This window comes from Pseudorca crassidens, chromosome 12 (genome assembly GCF_039906515.1).
Source record: "Pseudorca crassidens isolate mPseCra1 chromosome 12, mPseCra1.hap1, whole genome shotgun sequence".
Classification (NCBI taxonomy): domain Eukaryota; kingdom Metazoa; phylum Chordata; class Mammalia; order Artiodactyla; family Delphinidae; genus Pseudorca; species Pseudorca crassidens.
Genome location: NC_090307.1, coordinates 52503195 through 52519115, shown reverse-complemented (window position 1 = coordinate 52519115; position 15921 = coordinate 52503195). Strand labels below are relative to the sequence as shown.

At 34.0% G+C, this 15921-nt stretch overlaps 1 protein-coding gene and 1 long non-coding RNA gene across 18 annotated transcripts in view; one reads left to right on the top strand and one right to left on the bottom strand.

The window, feature by feature from the left end:
• Window positions 1-15921, bottom strand: part of LOC137203415 (uncharacterized) — a 685692-nt gene that overhangs the window by 531065 nt on the left and 138706 nt on the right. The window lies entirely within an intron of this gene.
• RBBP8 (RB binding protein 8, endonuclease) overlaps window positions 1-15921 on the top strand; it is an 80964-nt gene that overhangs the window by 27353 nt on the left and 37690 nt on the right. For all 9 annotated transcript variants that reach the window (XM_067699530.1, XM_067699531.1, XM_067699525.1 and 6 more), the window contains 2 exons: window positions 2840-2952; window positions 8871-8937. In XM_067699530.1, the coding sequence (XP_067555631.1) occupies window positions 2886-2952; window positions 8871-8937 (134 nt within the window). In that variant the 5' untranslated portion in view covers window positions 2840-2885. The remainder of the gene's footprint in view (window positions 1-2839; window positions 2953-8870; window positions 8938-15921) is intronic.

Below are 15921 nucleotides of genomic sequence, written 5' to 3'. Positions count from 1 at the left end.
GTTTTATGTCAACATCACTTCTCATTTTTCCAGGGATACTAGCTCTTTTATGTTACTGGTTTGTTTCATACACTGTTGATCTTTGGTTGTCTGTATTTAGTAGTGTATGACTGCAATGAATTTTCTGCATTAGACTACATATGGTATATGTAGACTGCTTTTAATTGTCTATCTGTTTTACCCCAGCCATTCCCAATTCTCCTTCCCCCAGGAGTTTTCCTATGAATAGGAAAGTCAACTGAGGACTCTGTATATGTTATGGGAGCTTTACTTTTCAATAAGAAAATGAGGAGCTATCCTTTGACCTGGGTAGGATTTTAGACTGGGGCACTCACTCAGCTACAGCCCTATTATTATAATTTCCCTTGTTAACTCATTGCTTATTTGGAAGTGCATTGTTTTTAAGATTCACATATTTGTGAATTTTCCTTCTTTTTTGATTTTTAATTTAATTCCATTGTGGTGAGAGAACATACTTTGTCTGATTTCAGTGCTTTTAAACTTATTGAGACTTGTTTTGTGACCTAGAAAATAGTTTGTCCTAGAGAATGTTCCAAGTGTGCTTGAGGAGAATGTGTGTTCTGCAGCTGTTGGCTGGAGTGTTCTGTAGATGTCAGGTAGGTTTAGGTGGTAGTGTGTTCAAGTCTGCTATATCTGCTGATTTTCTGTCTGTCTTGTTCTATCCACTATTGAGAGTGGAAGTCTATAACGGTTATTGACGAATTTATATATTTCTTTCTTCAATTCTGTCAGTTTTTGCTCTGCATATTTGGGGGCTTTCGTGTTAAATGTTAATTGTTATATTTCTAATAAATTGACCCTTTTGTTATAGAATTCACTGTCTCTAGTAATACTTTTACCTTAAAGTCTCTTGTTTGATACTAATTAATTAATAACCAGCTCTCTTTTGGGTTTTGTTTGCATGGCATTTCTTTTTCCATCCTTTTGCTTTCAGCCTATTTGTATCTTCAGATCTAAAGTGTGTCTATTGTAGACAGCATATAGTTAGATCTTATTTTTTTGTCCTGACAGTTTCTGCCTTTTGATTGGAGTGTTTAATCAATTCATGATTAATGCTATTGATTTGGTTGGATTTATGCTAGTCGTTTGGCTTTCTGTATGTCTCAAGTCTTTTTTGTTCCTCTGTTCCTGTTTTTTTGTACCTGCCCCCACCTTGCTCTTTCTATAACTCCTATTATTGATATGATGGACCTTCTAGGATAATCTTCTAGTTTTTTATCTTTTCTCAATTTAATTTATTTAAATTGAAATAGCCACATGTGGATTGTGGCTACCGTTTTGGACAAGAGTTCTAGACTTCTCCCATTGTTAGCCTACAATTCAGCATTCTCAGGTCAGTTTCTATTTGTCGGCCAGCTCCTTGCTTTTTAATTCGTTTGTTTTTCTTTCCCATTCTCCCAGTTCTCATAGTCTTGTGTCTTTAAAAATATACACAGATCTTTACTGTAGTTTAGTGGGATTTGGGGAGGAAGCGACAGTAGATGCAGATGTTCACTTCGTCATCTTTACTTAGATCTTGATTGACCTAATTCCTGTTCTGGAATGTACTCCAATTAAACCATGTTGCCCAATGCTTTATTCCTTCATTCTAGAAATTTTAGTCCTATTAATGCAACCTATGATCTATAATCTTTATTTTTTACATCCATATCAACACTGTTGATATGAGTTTTACTTTTATATAAAAATCTCTAGGTTCTTTTTGTTTGTTTTAGTTGTATAGTTTTCATGTTTTGTCGCCTTATTTTAAAATTCATGGCATGTACTACCATGCTGTGACTTCCATAGACACTCACGTACTTAGTATCTTATTGACTTAGGTCATTGAGTTAAAATGATTATCTTAGATTTTATATTTTCTAAATTCCTAATGTGGGATATGTGTCATTTTTTTCAACCATATTTTTTCCTGGTTATATATATAATGAAATTAGAGAAATTTTGAAAAATATAGCAAAACACTAAAAAGAAAATCTTCTGTATTACTGGTACCTACAAGATAACTGTATTAACATTTTGAAATACACCTTTCTCTCCATCACCCACCCCTCCTGTGTAATATATGTATTTCCCTTTTCCCTTCAGCACTCACAAATAATTAGTAAAAGCTATTTTGTAATCTTTTTTCTTTTTTTAAAAAATAGTACACTGTGAATTTCTACTAACACTGGAGTCTTTTTTTAATGCTGAAAAGAGCATTGCTTTTTTTTAAACTTTGTATTCTTTGACCTTTAGTATTCATTCAACTAAAACTTGGTTGTTGAACACTCATTATGTGTTATATGCTATGCTAAGCAGATGCAAGCTTGCTTAAGATAAAATTCTGTCCATTGGTATGAGACTGGGTTCATATTTTGGCTCTAATAAATTAAAACAAGGGAGCTTCAATAAATAAGTTCCCTTGAATAGAGTTTAAAATTGGCAGATTTTTACAGAATTGCAGTCTGTAGAAAATGATGTAGCATGATTTCAGCCTGTTTGGGAATATGTTAAAGGTATAATAACTAGTTAATTTTCTCTGTATTTTCCAAGTAAATTCTTTAGTTCTTCATAAAATTTAAAAATCTTGAAATTCAAATATGAATAAGTATCTTTTAGTAGTTGAAAAAATTTTTTAAATTTCAGTTTTATTGAGGTATAATTGACAAATAAAATTATTTTTTTAAAGTATTTATCATGGTGATTTGATAAATGTATATATTGTGAAAGGATTTCCACCATCTGGTTAATTAACATATCCATCACCTCACATATTTTTTTACTTTTTGATGAGAACATTTAAGTTCTACTCTGAAAATGTTTTGTTTTTGTTTTGTAGATTAAGAGCAGGATTATGTGATCGCTGTGCAGTAACTGAAGAACATATGCGGAAGAAACAACAAGAGTTTGAAAATATTCGACAGCAGAATCTTAAACTTATCACAGAGCTTAGTGAGTTTCCTTTCTTCATTTATTAAGTATGTAAAGCATAGTATGCTATTGTTAAAACCTGTTATTAAATTGGTTACAATCAGATGGACTGTTTACATATGTTTTTCTTTATTTAGGCAAAAGTTCAAATGTTGTTTTTTCCCTTTTTGTAGATTTTAATCTCATGCTTATTTTAGTAAGAAATAGGGTACAGAAAGGTTGTGTAGATACTGTCCTCGTTGGCCTTAAAGTCTCACCAGCTATAAGACAAGAAGCAAATTTTCTTTGGTTATATCCATATTTGCTTCTTTGGTTTTATTTCATATTAATTCAACTATTTATATTTAGTAAATTTAAACACAAAGCAGACAATTTAGTGTTCTACAAAGGTGTATTTTTTTTTATTTTCACAATTGTTTTGGACACACTATTACAAGTGTACCATTTTTAGTTTAGTCTACTTACCATTTTATGTAGGACTTTCTTACATTTATCTTCTTTTCCAAACTAATTTGGTATTTTGACTTTTTTTTTCTATTAATTATATTGCTGTCCTCTGGTTACTCAAGCAAGAATATATGAATGTATGCTGATAGTTTTAAAAAAAGATAGAAGGAACATAGTTATATTCTGCTCCCAGAGGTAACTACTATTAAGTATATAATAAATACCTTTACAGGTCCAGATTTATCTGTCTTTCTGTTTGTCTCTTTCCCTCATTTTACCCCCTCCTCTATCTTCTCTTTTAAATTTTTAATGGGATCATATCATACTTCTTGTTCTGACATATGTTATTTTATTTTAGACTATATATTAGAAGTCTTTACATGTTTATATGTTTGTTTATATATTTAGACCCATAGATTCTGTGGTGTGTATGAATGAATGCATGCATGAGTTTATTTAGGAATATAAGATTATCAGTGAGTAGAAAACTATTACATTTCAATAGATATAGTTGAGATCCACAATTATATTACCATTAGTACTTGAAATAACCTGCAGTAATGTCTACATGTCTAATAGATTTCTAGCAACTTTAACTGTCTGAAAAATAGCCCAAAACTCAACAAGCAAAAACCCTAGGTATTGAGGAATAAGACAGCATTCTTTTTAATGGCTGCATTGTGTAGATGCCATTTATTTACCCATTCTCATATTGATGAACAAGTCAATTTTTTGTTTGATTGTTTGAGAATTTCAGTTTCCCTACATTCTCTTCAGTTTTGTGCAAAAATGTATTAATTGACAATATCCAGTTCAGTGGGTAAAGAATGATATACCTTTTTAATATTAGCATTCTCTTTATTACTATTCAGGTCAATTATCTTTTTACTTGATCTTCAGTTTGCATTTCTTCTTGGGTGAATGGTTTGAATATCCTTTGTCTAATTTTCAGATAGATAAAATACTTCAGGAGTTCATGTTGAAAATTCAAATTCAAGACTATAGAGCTTTTGCTAACCTCTTCTAATAATATCTGTATCCCCTTTCTTCCACACTGAGAATCATGGTTCTCAAGGACACAGGGGTGATAGAATTAAAATATCCCCTAACTACTCATTTTTTAATCTCATATTATAGCACAATAGTCTTAGAATAATACCACTAATAATACCCCCAATGTGATTACTGAAAAGTTCAGGAAAACTAATTTTACATTAAAATGAGCAACAGGAAAATCATTGAGGTCAAATCCCAAACAAAGTTATTTTATGAATAAAAATACTAAGGGCTTCATGTTTATGAATTCTTGTTGTTTCTATATTGTTGCTACTTCCCCCCCCCGCCCCACCGGCCTGCCTCTCTTTTTTGTTCTTACTTTTTCCAGGTATTGCATTTTGAGGATATTTATCTTGTTATTTCATCTTTATTTTATCCTTTACTTTGTTTTTAAACTCTTTATTTCTATTTTTTTGATCAACCTTGAAATTTGACCATGCTTTCCTAAAATATAAAGATACTCTCTTCTGAATAGTACAAGGACTTTAAAACACTTTCACTCTGATCGTCTCCTCCATTTACATACTGTTTATGGCCTGTATTTTTTTTTCAGCACTGCAAGTTAGAAACTTTTTAAAAAATTACCTTATTCAGACAGTTTTTAAAAGACTTAACTACATGTGCAGCAGTTTCTTTGCTTATTGTTGCTTTTTACATCTCACTTTTCTTCTGGTATTATTACCCTTTCTGATCTTTCTTTTTTTTGGCCATGCCACACTGCACAGCATGCGGAGTCTTAGTTCCCCCAAGTAGGGATCAAGCCTGCGCCCCCTGCAGTGGAAGTGCAGAGTCATAACCACTGGACCACCAGGGAAGTCCTGAGATTCATTCTTGAAAAGTTCCTTTAGAGGATATTTGTTGGTTCTAAACCCTCAGTTTTTATCCTCAATGTTTTTATTTCACTGTTATTTTTATAAGGCTATTTTACAGGATAACAATTATTTTTCTCTGGCTACTATTAAGATTTTTTCCTTAGTTTTTGGTATTCTGTAGTTTTAGTGCAATTTCAAGTAGGTTTTTAAGAAAAAAGTCTGTTTAGTATACATTACAAAATCTGTTTAATCACTTCTTAAATCATATCTGTAAAACTGTCGGCTACTAGCTCTTCAAATATTGTGTCTTCTCCATTCTCCTTATTTGGGGGTTATGATGAGACCTTGTCATTTGATCCTTTGGTCTCTTAACATCTCTTTCCTATTTTTCGTCCCCTCATTTCACTCTGCTGCATTCTGGGTAATTTCTTCAGCTTTCTTGTTTATTATACTAAGTTCTTCAGCTCTGTTAAACTGAGTTATTTTATTTCAGTAACCAAATTTTTCATTTTTAAAAATTCTGTTTGGTTCCTTTTCAAATCTGTGTAGTCTTTTTTTTAATGAAATTTCTTAAAAATATAGAAGAGTAAGGAGAATAGTAAGGAACCCTCATACACCTATCACATAGATTTAACAGTTGTTCATATTTTGCTGTATTTTCTTCTTTTTGAACTGAAATATTTTAATGTCAATTACATATATCAGGAGATTTTTCCCCTACATACTTGGATAATTTATACCTAACCACAATACCACTACCTTGCCTACCAAAGATTACCCATAATTTTCTCTAATATTGTTTAAGAGCTGGTCCATATTCATATTTCTACAGCTGTCCCTCTGTTTGCAACAGTTTTGTTCAAACCTGCCAATCACAGATCACACATTGCATTTGTCTTTTAATCTGGAATAAGCTCCCTTCCTATTTTTTTCTTTTATGACATTGACTTCTTGAAGAAGTAGGGCTGTTTTCCTAAAATTATGCCACCTTCTGGATTTTTCTCATCATTTTCTTTATCTTGTTTCTTTATTTTCTATAAAATAGAAATTGTATCTGAAGGCTTGATTAGGTCCAGATTAAACATTTTTGACAGCAGTATTTTATAGGTAAAATTGTCTACTTTATATTGTATCATATTAGGATATAGATATTGTCAGGTTATTCCACTCTCTGGGATTGGTGGCCACATTTCTCCATTATAGAGTTATATTTTCCCCCGAGTACCACCAAGTAGTCTAAATTGGGAGGATGAATGTGTGATACTTTGAAATCTTGCAAAAATACACTTCTCCCTCAATCTTTCTTTAATGGTTTTAATATCCATTTGTGATTCTGGCCTGAATCAATTATTTAATAACAGACTATAAAATGATAATATTCCATTTCTGTTATTCTTATTCTTTATCAGCTGGCATTCTTCTGTAAACAAGAATTCTCCCTCATCAGTTTGGGGCTATTGGTTACCGTGGGATGTCGTTCCTACTTGAAAGGCATGATACATCTTAATGTTTTCCCTTTAATTGCCAGTTTTCAGAGTAATATCTTGTATAATAGTTACCTAAATGGTGACAAATAAGGTTTTTTTTTTAACATCTTTATTGGAGTATAATTGCTTTACAATGGTGTGTTAGTTTCTGCTTTATAACAAAGTGAATCAGCTATACATATACATATATCCTCATATCTCCTCCCTCTTGCTTCTCCCTCCCACCCTCCCTGTCCCACCCCTCTAGGTGGTCACAAAGCACCGAGCTGATCTCCCTGTGCTATGCAGCTGCTTCCCACTAGCTATCTATTTTATATTTGGTGTTGTATATAAGTCCATGCCACTCTCTCACTTCGTCCCAGCTTACCCTTCCCTCTCCCCATGTTCTCAAGTCCATTCTCTACATCTGCATATTTATTCCTGTCCTGCCCCTAGGTTCTTCAGAACCTTTTTTTTTTAGATTCCATATATATGTTAGCATGTGGTATTTATTTTTCTCTTTCTGACTTACTTCATTCTGTGTGACAGTCTCTAGGACAAATGAGGTTTTGTGTGTTTTATATGTTAAGTTTCATTTTGCTTTTGACATGAATGGAGCTTTCTCTTTTCTGAGCATAATAGACGTGTAATTTTATATATTCAGTGTGTGTCATTCAGTTATGTTCATTATTTTTACTGATGCTCAAATTTTCTCAATCTTGTCTGTCTACTCATTTTTGGTAATCACTTTTATCATGTTAGTTTTGAGCCTTCCATCTTTTAAATCTTTAAACATTTCATTATCATATAATTCTGTTATCTGAAATACTTGGGAACCTATATATGAGTTATTTTCTACTGACTCTAGTGGTAAGTGAATTCAGATCACTTTGGCTCCATTCCAGGAGTTCAGGCTTAAACTGGAAATCTCAAGTTCAGTCCCTCCACCAGTCCTGATACCAGTATCTGCTTGCTTACACTGCTTGGGTTTTAGCTCACAATTTGTTTTGTTTTTGTTGTTGATTGTGGTGGTGGAATGGGAGGCTCTTGAATTTCTCTTCCTGTGTCCAGCTCAGTTGTCCTTTTGAATCCTTTCCTGATTTTTTCAGCAGCTCAACCTAACCTTTTTCTCCTTGGAATTTCATTTTTTCTCCTTGGAATTTCATTTAGTGTTTTATCTGTACCTCTCTAATGCCCTTATCACTTTCAGTTGTAAAAAATATGTTTATATAATATCTTGTCTCTCATTAGACTACATTTTCCTCTAGGTCACTGTCATATCTTCAGGTTTTTGTTTTGTTTTGTTTTTTTCCAGATCCTCCACAGGAGGTAGTTTAGTAACCCTCATGTATTGATATATAGTCAACAATTTTTTATTTACTCAGTGTAAGAAAATATGTTTGGATTTGTAAACCACTAAATTATTAACAGATTTTTGGAGTATGATTAACTTTCTTTCTGAGAGGTTAATTGTACTTACTCTGACTTGATTTCTTTGATATATTTCTCCTCGTAAAACACATGCTTAACCAGTGACATAACATCAAGGATTGATAATTTTGTGCTGGCAGCAGTAGAAATTATAGCCCAAAACTGAGTTTCTGCTTTATAAATAAGGATGGATAGGAAAATTTCGTCAAGGTAGATTCAAACAAGGAGATACTACTTCAATGGTATATTTAAGTTACTGATACCATAATTATTAATGAAACATAGAGTATGACTAAGGAAGAAAATTTACTTAAGTGTGCTTATGTTATAAAAATTACACTGATATTCAGTGTTATATTTTATGATCAGATTTATTTCAAGATAAGTGGTGTTTGAAATTAGTAGGACTGAGTAACCAGATGGAATGCTTTCTTGTGCTCAGTATGAATAATTAAACTATACTCCCTAGTACATGAGGTACTCTTTCTTTTTTGCCCACAAGCACTACATAGAATTATCAGTTAATCATTTATGTGGAACTTGCACAACATGAGATGTAATAATCACTACCTAGTAACAAATTAGTTTTGAACAGTAGCATTAACCCTAACATCATGACTTAGAATTTGAAATCCTAATTCTCCATGATTGTTGCAACTGTTGAAAGAACCTGACATACATCTTATTATAGCTATAATTTGTGCTTTCTTTTCACATTATATTTAAGTGAATGAAAAGAATACTCTACAGGAAGAAAACAAAAAGCTTTCTGAACAGCTGCAGCAGAAAATTGAGTAAGTATTTTTTCTTAATTGTGGCAGAAAATTGAATATTTTCCCCTAGCTTCTCTTTCTTCATTTTACTTAGCTTTTTGCAAACTGTAAAGATATATTAAGAGTTAAAGGTTTCATTTTTAAAAGTTATAAAGTATTCTGCAAATGAAAATATAAAGAAAATCACTATATTTTTGTTCTGGGAGTATATATGAAGGGTGTGTATGCATCTCTTAGCTTAGTGTGTGAATACATAAAAATCAAAACATTTTAATTTAAAGCACTTTAATTTTTATAACTTTATTATAAATAACAAATCATTCAAATAAATTATTTGAAGTACGTATATTTTAAGTATTTGAGTTTTGTTACCACCTTTCTAGCCCTGTCCCAGAAACTTTATAAAAGCAATCTGAATAATTATTTCCTCTTATACACTTCTCAGGCCTGGAGAACCTCCTCCTTTCCCTCTCCCCCAATTTCTCATAATAAAAATAATAACTTTTATCTTGTGTTCTAGTTACTCTTCTTTGTGTTTTATGTTTATTATTTCTAATCCTCACTGTGACTCTTCAAGGTAGTTTTATCAACTCTACTTTATAGATGAGGAATCCACATCTTAAAAAAGTCAAGTAACTTGCCATGGTCTCACAACTAGTAGATAATGAGACATCACTCAGAACCCCATCATCTGACTTAAAAGCCTCTGTTCTTTCCATTATTTGACAGCGTCTCAAAAACAGAATCTTTTTCTGGGTCTAGTCTGACTGATGCCAAGCAGAGTTATGGCCAGTTCTTAGTTCCCATTTATGTAAAGCTTATATAATATTTTTTAAAAGTTAGGATTCAGGATAATGTTAATGGTTTATAGGGTTTTAAAGACTCTGTTGCATCTGAGTGGACATCTACAAAAACTTTGCTAAACTATGTAGACGTAACATTATTTTGGCTTACGAGTACTTACTGTCTTATGTATAAACACATCACGAGTGGAATTTGATATTTCTCCCATGTTATCATGAATATTGGTCCAATATTCAGCCCACTGAATATTGGTAGTCAAAGAGAATTTTGAGAGGGGATAATAGATGAGGGAAGAAGGCTATCAGGCCAGACTGAGGTTATCAAACATGTGTGTATGAAAATGTCAACCCTTTCTCATTTTACTCATGCTGCATATTGAAGTGAAGCTAGAAAACAAATTCAGTCTTTTCTATATGATTCCAAAACACAGAGTTTTTCTTTTTGAAAAGTTACAACCTAATCTCACTTCAACTGACAAGATACTTTTTATTACAGTCCTTATTTGTCCCACTTCCTGTGAGCATTCCTATGCTTCACTGTGATAATATCAGTGTGTTTGACTACAGGATGATACCTCAGGCTCCACTGGAGGTGTTTTGTAACAAGCTGTATATGCTCTGCATTACCCTTCTTTTTTTTTTTAATAGATCTTTATTGAAGTATAATTGCTTCACAATACTGTGTTAGTTTCTCTTGTACAGTAAAGTGAATCAGCCATGTGCATATATATATCCCCATATCCCCTCCCTCTTGAGCATCCCTCCCACCCTCCCTATCCCACCTCTCTAGGTCATCACAAAGCACCAAGCTTGTCTCCCTAGGCTATGCTGCTGCTTCCCACTAGCTATTTTACATTCGGTAGTGTATATATTGTCAGTGCTACTCTCATATCGCCCCAGCTTCCCCCTCCCCTACTGTGTCCTCAAGTCCATTCTCTATGTCTACGTCTTCATTTCTGCCCTGCCACTAGGTTCATCAGTACCATTTTTTTTTTTAAGATACCATATATATGTTAGCGTACGGTATTTGTTTTTCTCTTTCTGACTTAACTTCACTCTGTATGACAGACTGTAGGTCCATCCACCTCACTACAAATAACTCAATTTCATTTCTTTTTATGGCTGAGTAATATTCCATTGTACATATGTACCACATCTTCTTTATCCATTCATCCCTCGATGGACATTTAGGTTGGTTCCATGTCCTGGCTATCGTAAATAGTGCTGCAGTGAACATTGTGGTACATGTCTCTTTTTGAATTATGGTTTTCTCAGGGTATATGCCCAGTAGTGGGATTGCTGGGTCATATGGCAGTTCTATTTTTAGTTTTTTAAGGAACCTCCATACAGTTCTCCATGGTGGTTGTATCAGTTTACGCTCCCACCAATAGTGCAGGAGGGTTCCTTTTTCACTACACCATTTCCAGCATTTATTGTTTGTAGACTTTTTGATAATGGCCATTCTGACTGGTGTGAGGTGATACCTCATTGTAGTTTTGATTTCTCTACTAATTAGTGATGTTGAGCATCTTTTCATGTGCCTCTTGGCCATCTGTACGTCGTCTTTGGTGAAATGTCTGTTTAGCTCTTCCGCCCATTTTTTAATTGAATTGTTTGGTTTTTTGATATTGAGCTCCAAGAGCTGTTTATATATTTTGGAGGTTAATCCTTTGTCCATTGATTCGTTTGCAAATATTTTCTCCCATTCTGAGGGTTGTCTTTTCATCTTGTTTATAGTTTCCTTTGCTGTGCAAAAGCTTGTAAGTTTAATTAGGTCCCATTTGTTTATTTTTGTTTTTATTTCCATTGCTCTAGGAGGTGGGTCAAAAAAGATCTTGTGTGGTTTATGTTAAAGAGTGTTTTTCCTATGTTTTCCTCTAAGAGTTTTATAGTGTCTGGTCTTACATTTAGGTCTTTAATCCATTTGGAGTTTATGTTTGTGTATGCTGTTAGGGAGTGTTCTAATTTCATTCTTCTACGTGGAGCTGTCCAGTTTTCCCAGCACCAGTTATTGAAGAGGCTGTCTTTTCTCCATTATATATTCTTGCCTCCATTGTCATAAATTAGGTGACCATATGTGTGTGGGTTTATCTCTGGGCTTTCTATCCTGTACCATTAATCTATATTTCTGTGTTTGTGCCAGTACCATACTGTCTTGATTACTGTAGCTTTGTGGTATAGTTTGAAGTCGGGGAGCCTGATTACTCCAGCTCCGTTTTTCTTTCTCAAGATTGCTTTAGCTGTTCAGGGTCTTTTGTGTTTCCATACAAGTTGTAAAATTTTTTGTTCTAATTCTGTAAAGAATGCTATTGGTAGTTTGATAGGGATTGAATTGAATCTGTAGATTGCTTTGGGTAGTATAGACATTTTCACAGTATTGATTCTTCCAATCCAAGAGCATGGTATATTTCTCCATCTGTTTATGTCATCTTTGATTTCTTTCATCAGTGTTTTATAGTTTTCTGAGTACATGCATTTCATCTCCTTAGGTAAGTTTATTCCTAGGTATTTTATTCTTTTTGTTGAGGTGTTAAATGGGATTATTTCCTTAATTTCTCTTTCTGATTTTTCGTTGTTAGTGTATAGCAATGCCAGAGATTTCTGTGCATTAATTTTGTATCCTGCTACTCCACCAAATTCATTGATTAGTTCTGGTAGTTTTCTGGTGGCATCTTTAGGATTTTCTATGTATAGTATCGTGTCATCTGCAGACAATTACAGTTTTATTTCTTCTTATCCAATATGTATTCCTCTTATTTCTTTTTCTTCTCTGATTGCTGTGGCTAGGACTTCCAAAACTGTGTTGAGTAAGAGTGGCGAGAGTGGCCATCCTTGTCTTGTTCCTGATCTTAGTGGAAATGCTTTCAGTTTTTCACCATTGAGAATGATGTTTGCTGTGGGTTTGTCATATATGGCCTTTATTATGTTGAGGTAGATTCGCTCTATGCCTCTTTTCTGAAAGTTTTTATCATAAATGGGTATTGAATTTTGTCAAAAGCTTTTTCTGCATCTGTTGAGATGATCATATGGTTTTTATTCCTTAATTTGTTAACATGGTGTATCACACTGATTGATTTGCACATATTGAAGAATCCTTGCATCCCTGGGATAAATCCCACTTGATCATGTGTATGAACCTTTTAATATGTTGTTGGATTCTGTTTGCTAGCATTTTGTCCAGGATTTTTGCATCTGTGTTCATCAGTGATACTGATCTATAATTTTCTTTTTTCGTGATATCTTTTTCTGGTTTTGATATCAGGGTGATGGTGGCTTCGTCGAATGAATTTGGGAGTGTTCCTCCCTCTGCAATTTTTTGGAAGAGTTTGAGAAGGATGAGTGTTAGCTCTTCTCTAAATGTTTGATAGAATTCACCTGTGAAGCCATCTGGTCCTGTTGGAAGATTTTTAATCACAGTTTCAATGTCATTACTTGTGATCGGTCTGTTTATATTTTCTAATTCTTCCTGGTTCAGTCTTGGAAAATTGCACGCTTCCAAGAATTTGTCCATTTCTTCATGGTTGTCCATTTTATTGGCATATAGTTTTTTGTAGTAATCTCTTATAATCCTTTGTATTTCTGCTGTGTCAGTTGTGATTTCTCCTTTTTCATTTCTAATTTGATTGAGTAGTGTCCTCTCCCTTTTTTTCTTGATGAGTCTGGCTAATGGTTTATCCATTTTGTTTATCTTCTCAAAGAACAGCTTTTAGTTGTATTGATCTTTGCAATTGTTTTCTTTGTTTCCATTTCATTTATTTCTGCTCTGATCTTTATGATTTCTTTCCTTCTACTGACTTTGGGTTTTCTTTGTTCTTCTTTCTCTAGTTGCTTTAGGTGTACTCTTCATTTTTAAAAAACTGAATTCTGAATCACATCTGGTTCCAAAGATTTCAGATAAGTGGTGGTTGACCTACATTAATTTATGTTCTGTGAATTAATTTGGCACATGTAGCTTATGGTATTTTGAACACATCAGCCCTGATATTTATGAAGTCCAAAGATAAATATGATAACTAGTCTGTAGAGAATTATAGAATTAGATGGGTGAACGCCTCCAAAACCAAGGTTATAAAGTGATTTGTAACTAGATAATGTCATTTGCTTGGTCAACTGTGAATTCTGATTTGTTCAGAATTAGTTTTAGTGTTCTCGAATTCACAGATTTTTCTGTTGAAGCTCATTGATACATTAGAAAAGAAGTAAAAGCTGAAGTTTGTAATAACAGTGAAGATCAATCATATAGATGAGCTCAGGGCATGTATATTTTATTTAGTACACGGCCTTAGAACAGTGTAGGAGGTAATCCGTTGTGTCTTTCAGTTCTCTCCTGAAATTTAAGATAGTTATTCTCATAAGCCAACTTCTTTTACAACTTGTTCTCCTCAAATTCCCTTTTGCTTTCAGTCAGAAAAAGAAGTAGCAAGTATTATCTTGCCTGAAATTTCCCTGAACTTCAGAAAAAGTGTTATTTTATTTATACTTTTTCTTGTTAAATGCAGTAATTCTGACTCACCTCGTCTGGGTTTGATGTTACAGATACCTTCCTTTTTTGTTGTTGTTTTTGTTTTGTTTTGTTTGGCTGCATTGGGTCTTTGTTCCTGCATGTGGGCTTTCTCTAGTTGTGGCAAGCAGGGGCTACTCTTCGTTGCGGTGCGTGAGCTTCTTATGTGGTGGCTTCTCTTGTTGCAGAACACGGGCTCTAGGCGCGTGGGCTTCAGTAGTTGCAGCACGTGGGCTCACTAGTTGGGGCGCATGGGCTTAGTTACTCCGCAGCATGTGGGATCTTCCCAGACCAGGGATCGAACCCACGTCCCCTGCATTGGCAGGCGGATTCTTAACTTGCGCCACCAGGGAAGTCCCACAGAGACCTTTTATGGTAGGACAGTTGTTTAGTGACACTATAGTAAGAAATTATTCAGAAAAAAATTTGCTGTTATAAAGTTCAAAATGTATACTCAGCTGTACCAGTCACAGAAGGCAAGTAATTAAATAAGCTAAGTGTTGAGGTCATGACTTGTTTGGGGAAATGGATGAGCTGGATGTGAAAGTCAAAGGAGTCTTCTTTTTTGTTTGTTTTTTAAAACCCAAGTCCTTGACAGTGAAAGCACAGAGTCCTAACTACTGGGCTGACAGGGGGTTCCATCAGTGCTCTCTTTTAAATTGAATTCCTTGTATAATTTCTTTAACAAATAGCCATTGTTTGAATACCTCTTATACAGGTTCACTGTGTCCCAAGCCTATTTAATTTTAACGAGATGATACTGTTAAAAGTTCTAAGTTTGGGTAGAAGTCACTGTACAGAGTGATATTTGTTGATTCTGATTTTTGCCTTCTGGGACCATCTGGAGCAAGTTTACCCCCCCCCCCCTTCTATTTGATGGCCCTTTGTTTACATGAAGACAGGGCACGGGGCCCTCCTGAGTCTTAATTGTAATTAGGTAAATATACAGAGTAGATATTCTCTGTTCATTAACTGTTCTTTGTGAGACATTACTTCAAGCCTCTTCAAATTATCATTTCTCTTTAATGTTTCAGTTTGTCAATATTTTAATTAATTCAGTTGTCTTCTAGGTATAGTCTGACCAGTAGAGCAATACTGCTCCCTCCATTTTTCTGTATCTTTTTACTTGTATTAATGTGGTCAAAACATACATACTGGCGGTTCTTTACCAGGTTTACTGCTAACTAGAACCTCTAAGTCAAAGTCTTCCCTATGGCTTTATAGTAGTTGTTATGGTAACCTTCTATCAAAGGAGTCTTCATTGTAAGGTAAAGAGCACTATTGATTAAATACTATTTTCTGGGCATTGCATTACATTTTTACATATATTATTTCTTTCTCACCACTTTCCCACAAAAACGAAGTAGGAAAGTACAGTACTGTATCTACTTTAATAGAGGCTCAGAAAGGTTAACTAACTTACCCAATGTTACTAGTAAATGTCAGATGCAGGATTTGAACCCAGGTCTACCTCAATTTCAGAGTTTTTAAACCCTCTGTATAGTTTTGTGCTAAAACAGCCTTAGAAGGTTACCTGCATGGTGTCACCCTGCGTAGGTGGATTCTCTCTCTTCTGACTCACTTCAGTGAGGCTTTTTATCTTGCATTTATCCTGTTCTATTTCATTTTGTTAGATTTGGCCCATTATTCCAACCTCTGGGGGTCTTTCATATGTTGATTTTTTTCCTACCATGTATTAGG